Below are 7,727 nucleotides of genomic sequence, written 5' to 3' on the forward strand. Positions count from 1 at the left end.
CCAAGGGCTGCGTCGCTCCCCGGCCGCCCTTGCAAAGGGGAAAACGCTATTCGGGGGGGGCTTGTGCTGCCACGTCCCCCCGGCTGCACGTGCAGCGTCGAGTCGTGAGCGTAATTTTTAGCTGGGAGGTGGAAAAAAAAAAAAAAGAAACTACTTACTGCGCATAAAGGGAAGGCTTTGCTAGATCAGAGCCTGAAACACTGTCTGGAAACCACACAGGGGAAGCAAAATAAATAATAATAATAATAATAAAAAAAAGAAACAGCAACGTGCACGGCAAGGTAAAGACGTGGCTAGGCAAAGCCGCGGCGCCTCGGCCGCGCGGACGGGCAGGTTCTGGCTTCTGTGCTTGGCCCTTACCTGTGCTTGGCCCTTACCTGCGCCTCCGGCATCCGCTGCTTACGGCCCCGTCTCGCCGGGCAGCGCGAGGGGATGGGGTTACGGAAAACGAGCAAGGCAGACGGCAGCGCCTGCGGGGCTCCCGGCTCCGGCATGCAGCTTGCATTAAGTTAAAATAACGAGAAATAATAATTAAAAAGGAAAAAAAAAAACACATTTAAAAATATCCAACCACATTTATGTGTCTTCTTTGCATCTTAAATTAATCTGGTCAATCAATAGAAAATAAGTATGTATAATTTTTTTTTTCTTTTTTTCTCCCTATGTACACATATATATGTATATATATATAATATATATAGATATATAAAAGCCCGGGCAGGCGCGGCTCTTAGGTCAAGGCGGAGGCCGCGCTGCCGTTGAGAGTCGTTTTGCGGCAGCGGGGGGCCGCGGGGGGCAGCGGGTGGCAGTTCGAGGTGCCGTTGAGCAGGGGCCCGCTGCCGGCGGTGGCGCTGGAGCTGGGCGAGCCGTGCGACGGCGTGGCGGGGCTGGGCAGCGAGGAGGAGGTGGCGGGCAGCGTGGCGGGGCTGTGCGCCTTGTCGCTGCCCGACTCGCACTCGGAGGCGCCGCTGGTGTTGGTGCCCTCGGAGTTGGGGGGCTGCGAGAGCTTGAGGCGCTTGCAGGCGGGCTGGACGCGGTACTTCAGCGGCAGGGGCCCGTTCTGCGGCGGCACGGGGGGGGGGGGACACGGGTGGCGCAGGGCACACGGGGGTCCCCGGCACCCACCGGCCCCCCGTTAGAGGCGCCCTCCGAAAAATCGCATCCCGACGCCACTTTTTCCCGCGCTTCCAAATTTGCCTTTTGCTTCCCGTGTTTTTTTTTTCTTCTTCCCCCAAAAAAACTTTTCCCCAGGTTTGGGAGGGGGGGGGGTTAAGCAGAAGCCGCAACAGCGGCACCGTGGCCCCCCGGCCCCCTCCGCGCGCCTCCTCTAGCATCCCGCACCCGTGGGAATAATCCCGGCCCCCTTCCGAAAGCCTCCCTCTAATTAACAGCCGGGTTTTTCCCCCCCATCCGTGGAAGCCCCCCCGCCGCACCGTGCCGGCGGCAGCCCGGGCGCCTCGGCTCACCCGCCTCCAGGGGTAGATGTAGGCGATGTCCATCAGCGTGTAATACTCCTTCAGCGGCTCGTCTTCGTAGAGCACCTCCACCTGCCGAAGGGGCGAGCGTCGGTCCCGGCCCCGGCGCCCCCGGAGCGGGGTCCGGCCGCGCTCCGATCCCCGCTGGGACGTCGGGGCCGCGCTCCCTGCATCCCCCCCCCCTTCCTCTCCCCAAAAACCGCGGCCGGGAATCGGAGCAGGTTTGCTGCCCGTTTGCACCGCGCGGTGCCCCGGGGCGGCGCAAGCTCCCGGGAAAGGAGCCCCGGGGCCCCGCGGAGACCTTGGGACGCCACCGCCGGCGCCAGTCCCCGGCTCCCACCTTGTACTTGCTGGGCACGTCCATCTTGTTGCGGAGGAACTTGGCCAGGTGCATGACGGTCATCGCGGCCGGGCAGCGCAGGAACCGCACGCCGTTCCTCTGGGCGCGGGGCGGCGGCGAGGAGAGAGGCGTCACCGGGCGCCCGGCGCGGGGCCGGAGGCGTCGGGCCATTCCCGCCTCCTGCCTCCTTCGGGAGCCACGCTGCGGACGCCGGCTCCGCGCCGCCAGCCCCCCGCGCTCACCTTCTCCTTCTCCAGGTCCCCGTTCTCCACGGCCCCTTTCTTCTCCTCTCTGCCGGGGAAAAAGGAAAAGCAAGCGCCAGACCACGATGAAGCCGGGAGAAAAGGCCGGGAGGGGGATCGGAGCCAGAACCCGGGATGCCGGGGGGGGTTTGCTGCGTGGGAAGCGCGAGCCGGGGCCGAAGGCTCCTCGCTCGGCGGAGAAACCCCGCGGACGGAGGCCCGGCGCTGGCGGGAGCTTTGCGATCGGCTCACGCAGCTCCGGAGGCTGCCGGAGCCCCGATGGCATCACCCTGTGGGGCCTGGGAAAAGCGGAGCCGCTCGGAGCCGGAGCAGCCGCAGCGGGCGGCTCTGAGCCATCGCCGCCGGGAAAAGAGGGGGCTGGAGTTTGCTTTAAAAAGAAAAAAAAAAGAGGAAAAAAACACCCAAAACAGGCAAAAGCTTCCTGGTGAGAAAACGGTACCTCGTTCCCTCGTAAAACTCTATGGACAAGCTGACGATCTCATCGTCCGCCAGGCCGCCCTTGTCCTGCTCGGCCACCTCCCCGCGGTCCTCGTTGGAGCCGTTGGGAACTGCGCCGGGAGGAAGGACGAGGAGGGTGAAGGCAGGGCGCGGGGGGGGGCCGGGGGGGCGGCAGGGCCGCGGTGCTGGCACTCACCCTCCGCCACGGGGTAGGCGGCGTAGAAGTCGCGCCGCCTCTTCATCTCGTCTGCAAGGAAAAGGAGCATGGAGAGCATGGAGAAGGGGGGGGGAAAAAAACCCACGGAGGAGCCGCGTACGGGAGCCCGGCGCCCCCGGGACCCCCCCGCCCCACCCCCGCCGCCGGCGCGTTGCTTCAGCCGCTTTCCCCCTCCAGCGAAACCCCGGGGGCTGGGACTGAGCCACGAGCAACCGCGAATCCGCCCGGAAGGACGGCGGTGATTCCTACCTTTGAAAAGCCCCGGGACCAGCTTGTACACGATATCCTGCAGGGTTTTGTCTGACCTGGGGAAAGGAAAAAAAAAGAAAGAAAAGAGAGAAAAATTAAAGAAAGAGATGGGGATGAGCGGCGGGCGCAGGGGAGGCGCCGCGGGAGCCGCTTCCCCCCCCCGCAAGCAGAACCAGACCCTCGGCACAACCCTCACCGTGCCCGAGCACCGCGGCAGCACCGTTTAGGACCCATTTCAGGAGTAAAAATCTATTACAAAAACGTACCGAGGTCTTATAAAACTCTAAGATCAGCAAACGTTTCTGCAAGTTTTAATTTGCATCTTAGTTTATGTTTAAGCTTAGATATAGTTTATGGCTTAGGCTCTGATTTCCCTCAGCTGCAAATATTACAGGACAGAGTCAAACTCAAGTTGCTGCAAAATAAAGTGACGCTGATGAGCTTTGTTTTGGGATAAGATCTTCAAAAGCACTCGAACAACAGGGGAGGCTGAAGTCCCACCTTCAGCGGAGACCCAGGCCCTGGTATTTCGCAAAAACATTCGGGCTCTTCAAATTGCAGGCAGGGCACTTGGCACGATTTAAAGGCAGCGGCTCGGCCGAATTAAAAAAAAATCTCAAAAACAAAGCAAGAGCAGTGGGGATGGTGAAAAGTAAATTATATCTGCAATTATTTCCATGTTAATAATAAGGCCTTTATTTTCAAGAAAAACAAATGACCGTACCGGTTATTCACGTATTATTTTTAGCCTAACCGTGGCTTTCATCCCTAATTCCTCGCTGATGTCACTCCGGTTCACGAGGCCCCGCTGCGATTTTATTTCTAACACGCACACAGAGAATTTGCGTGACAATCTGCAGCGAGCTCAGGCAAAGCAAGCGGTGCCGCCCGCCGGGCAGGCTCGTCCCCGGGCCGCTCGTTCCGCCCGCGCGCGCCACCGCCGAGCAGCCCGGCGCCGCGGCGGGGTAATTTAAAGAAGTTTAGCGTCGCCGGCGGGACCGTTACCCCCGTTTTGGGCTCGCGGGGAGGGACACAAAAAAACGGGACGAAGAGGCGAAAGCCAGGAAGGGCGAAGCTGAGCTGCGGCAGCCGAGCACGTCCGGACGGGGCGGCGCTGGGGCGCCCACGGCCGTCGCGCGCGCACGGAGGGGGGATATTTAGGCGAGGGATCCGTGGGAGCTGGAGTGCAAATATTTCATAGCGAAGCAAAAAAAAAGAACAAACCAACCCACAGCAAAAGTGTTACTACAGAAGTGGATTTACATGGAAGAGGGTAAAAAAAAAGAAAAGAAAAAGCCCCGTGATGTCTTGCAGCCTCGCGTGGTTTCTATGCCAACCACCTGCAGCGCTCCCGCTCCGCTCCATGCCGCGGGATGTGCCCGGCTGCCCCGAGTCCTGAGCCCCGGCGCCGGCCCCGCACTGCCCCCCCCCCGGCAGCGTCTCCCACCCCCCCTCACCCCGGCGCGAGCAGGCGCTGCAGGCTGAGGGGCCCGGAGCAGAGAGGTTTAACGCTGCAGGGATGCGACGGTCCCTCCTCGTCCGCACGACGCCTGCGCGGGCCCAGGTGCGCCGGCCCCTCCGAGCGGGATGCTCCGAGCGCGGCCTCGCTGGGGGTGCACGTTGCATCCCGTAGCGCTGCATCTCGGCGTGCTGCATCCCTGCGTGCTGCACCCCTCGCGACGCATCCTCACTCACTGCATCCCCACGCGATGCATCCCGGCGTGCTGCATCCCTGCGTGCTGCATCCCCATGCAATGCATCCTGGTGCGCTGCATCCCAGTGCAATGCATCCCGGCATGCCGCATCCCCACGCAATGCATCCCTGCGCACTGCATCCCCACGCAATGCATCCCGGCACGCCGCATCCCCACGCGATGCATCCCAGCGCGCCGCATCCCGGTGTGCCGCATCCCTGCCTGGGGGGAGCCGCAGGAGGCCTCACCTGATGCTGAGCAGGGGCCTGGTTTTGTGCACTTGGACGTCGCACATGGGGCAGTACTTGTTGGTCTCCAGGTAGCGAACGATGCAGGTTTTGCAGACTGAGGGGAGAGACGTGACGTGAGCAAAGCCTGGAGGAGGGAGCGGCGGCGGCGGCGGCGGCGGCGGCGAGCAGCCCCGGCACGCGGCCGGCACGCGGCGCCCGGCGCGGGGGCGACTCACAGGAGTGCAGGCACTCCACGATGGTGGTGGCGTCGATGAAGTAGCCGCCGCACAGGGCGCACATCAGGTGGGGGTTGAGCTCCGTGATCTTTATCCGGGTGGTTCTGTGCATTTTGGAGCAGAGCCGCGACGGAGCCTCTCTGGAAGGAAACACGTCCCCGGGGCCACCCTGAACTGTGTGCGCGGAGCCCCCGCGGTGTGGGAACGGCCCCGCGGGACCCTGCTGCCGCTGCTGCCGCAGGCTTCCCCACGTTTGCTCCTCTCCTGCTATCGGAGGGATCCAGCCCAGCGCAGGCAGGGCCAAGCCAGGCAGGGAAGCCGGTGCCCACATGCACCAACGCATGCACAAACACGCGTGCACCAATGCATGCATGGACACGCGTGCACCAACACACGTGTGCACACGCGCATGCACCAACACGTGCGCGCACACGCGTGCACACGCGCATTTTTGTTTTCTCCGATGGCAAAGGCGTTCGCAGCCGGCGCCTCCCGGTTTCTGCAGGAGCTCCGGAGCGGGCGCGGGCAGGGCACCTGCGGGTGCGCCGGGTGCGCCGGTGCGGGCGCGCGCCCAGGCGCGGGGAGCCGCAGATGTCAGGGTAATTACTGCCTCCCCGCTCCAGCACTTCCACGTTTACAATGGGAGACGGCGGAGCTGGGGCCCGAAATCGCTGCAGTTTTATTGTTTCCATGGCAACCCCTATACTTGGAGAGGAGCCAGAATATTATTACAACCATGCGAGGCAGAGGGAAGGGGAGAGGGAGGAAGAGGAGGGGGGAACAGCCCCGCGTCGGTGTAGATGAGTGCGGGTGCGATGCCAGAGCAAACGTGCGCCGACAGCAACACACGCACAACACCCCAACACACCCCCCACGCAGGTGCACACACGGGTATATACGTATATATACTATACGTACACCCCCAATACACACGAGTGTACACACACACCCGCACGCACACCCGCACGCACCTGCGTGCACAGGTTGGCTGCGGGCGGCAGAGCCAGCTCCCCACCGAGCCCTTTGCACACCCCACGACCAACAACGAAACAACAGCCCCACTGAACGCACGCACAGGCGCTGCGCCCGGCGGTGCCGGCAGTGCCGCGGCCGGGCAGGGCGAGGGGGGCCGGGCCCCGCGCCCCGGGGACGCCGGCACGAGCACACGTGTGTGTGTGTGTGTGTGTGTGTGTGTGTGCAGGTGTGCAGGTGTGCACGCGCAGGGCCGGGTGTGCAAGGCTGTGCCGGGGGGTGCGGGGGGGGGTGCGGGGCAGGGGGTGCACGGGGCTGCGTGTGCCAGGCTGGGTTTTGCATGCAGGGGGGGTGTGTGCGCGTGTGCGTTCAGGGCCGTGCGCTCGGAGGGTGCGTGTCGGTGCTTCTCCGACACCGGGAGCGTGTCGGATGGCTGCTCCGGGGACGTCGCCCTGCGCCCGCGCTCTCCCCGCGCTATTTCCCTCCCCAGCTCCAATCTGGGTCTCGGATCTAGTTCAGCAGCGCGGGGCTTCCTGGCGGCAGGCGCTCAGGGACGCAGCAGGGACGGGGATGCAGCGGGGACGGGATGGGGATGGGGACACAGGAGGGATGGGGATGGGGATGGGGACAGAGCAGGGATAGGGATGAGGATGGGGACAGAGCAGGATGGGGATGGGGACACAGCAGGGATGGGGATGGGAATGGGGATGGGGATGCAGCAGGGACGGGATGGGGATGGGGACACAGCAGGGATGGGGATGAGGATGGGGACAGAGCAGGATGGGGATGGGGACACAGCAGGGATGGGGATGAGGATGGGATGCAGCAGGATGGGGATGAGGATGGGGATGCAGCAGGGACAGGGATGCAGCAAGTCCCCTGCACCCAGCCGGACGCGGGGACCACCAGGACACCCCTGTCCCGGCAGAGCGGCCGCCCCGGCGCAGGGACAAGCCGAGCCCCCGGGTCCCTTTGCAGAGCCAGGGTCTGTGCAGGGGGTGCCGGGGCACGCGGGCTTTGGGGACCCCCGTCCCCCCGGGTTCAGCCCTCACCCCCGGGCCCTGGGTGCCCTCCGGGGTGGCACCCGGCACCTCACTGTCCCCCGGGAAGGGCCCCCCCAGCCCTTTGCAGCGTGCAGGTGACAGGGGGGGGACACCCCGGCCCGGGGCGCCCGCACCGACCCCCACCGACGGGGGCGGCGGGTACCGGCTGCAGGACCCACGGCTGCGTTTTGGGTGGATTTTGCTGCTTTTGGTGCTCGCAGCTGCCAATGGCGGCCCGGGTCTCCCCGGGAGGGGGGAGGGAGCCTGAGACACCGGCGCAAACCGGTTCTAATAAACCCGGGTGATAACAGCCGCGATTTCCTGCCGCGGGGGCGAACAAAGCCGCGGACCCCCGGCCCCGCTCCCACGCGGGACGGCGCCGCCGGAGCCCCCCGGGGAGCAGCCCAAAGCCGGGCTCCAGCCTCGCCCCCCGCCGGCGGCCGGAGCCCTCGGGGCCGCCCGTGGCCTCCGCGGCGGCCGGGTTCCCCGTGGGAGCAGGGTCCCGCGAGGAAAGCGCCGGCAGCTTTGGGGACGTCCCCCGGCCCGGCCCCGACGGCGATTTTCGGGTCT

At 64.5% G+C, this 7,727-nt stretch overlaps 1 protein-coding gene across 1 annotated transcript; it reads right to left on the bottom strand.

The window, feature by feature from the left end:
• Nucleotides 1–730: 730 nt before the first annotated feature.
• PCGF2 (polycomb group ring finger 2) lies at nt 731–5,254 on the bottom strand. Its single transcript, XM_026072896.1, has 9 exons — nt 5,143–5,254; nt 4,925–5,021; nt 2,983–3,038; nt 2,713–2,763; nt 2,518–2,626; nt 2,058–2,106; nt 1,816–1,914; nt 1,467–1,547; nt 731–1,060 (listed from the first exon to the last, which is right to left on the bottom strand). Exons 1-9 carry the CDS (start codon nt 5,252–5,254, stop codon nt 731–733), a joined length of 984 nt encoding a protein of 327 aa, XP_025928681.1.
• Nucleotides 5,255–7,727: the final 2,473 nt, after the last annotated feature.

Source organism: Apteryx rowi, unplaced genomic scaffold (assembly GCF_003343035.1).
Source record: "Apteryx rowi isolate R43461 unplaced genomic scaffold, aptRow1 scaffold_354, whole genome shotgun sequence".
Classification (NCBI taxonomy): Eukaryota; Metazoa; Chordata; class Aves; order Apterygiformes; family Apterygidae; genus Apteryx; species Apteryx rowi.

What these genes read in the sequence shown, in the direction of transcription:
- PCGF2 (XM_026072896.1), bottom strand. Translation starts at nt 5,254, where the DNA reads ATGCACAGAACCACCCGGATAAAGATCACGGAGCTCAACCCCCACCTG. An exon ending in AGGCCCCTGCTCAGCATCAG is followed by an intron (nt 3,039 to 4,924) that starts GTGAGGCCTCCT and finishes TCCTTTCCCCAG; the next exon opens with GTCAGACAAAACCCTGCAGG. An exon ending in GGTCCCGGGGCTTTTCAAAG is followed by an intron (nt 2,764 to 2,982) that starts GTAGGAATCACC and finishes TTTTCCTTGCAG; the next exon opens with ACGAGATGAAGAGGCGGCGC.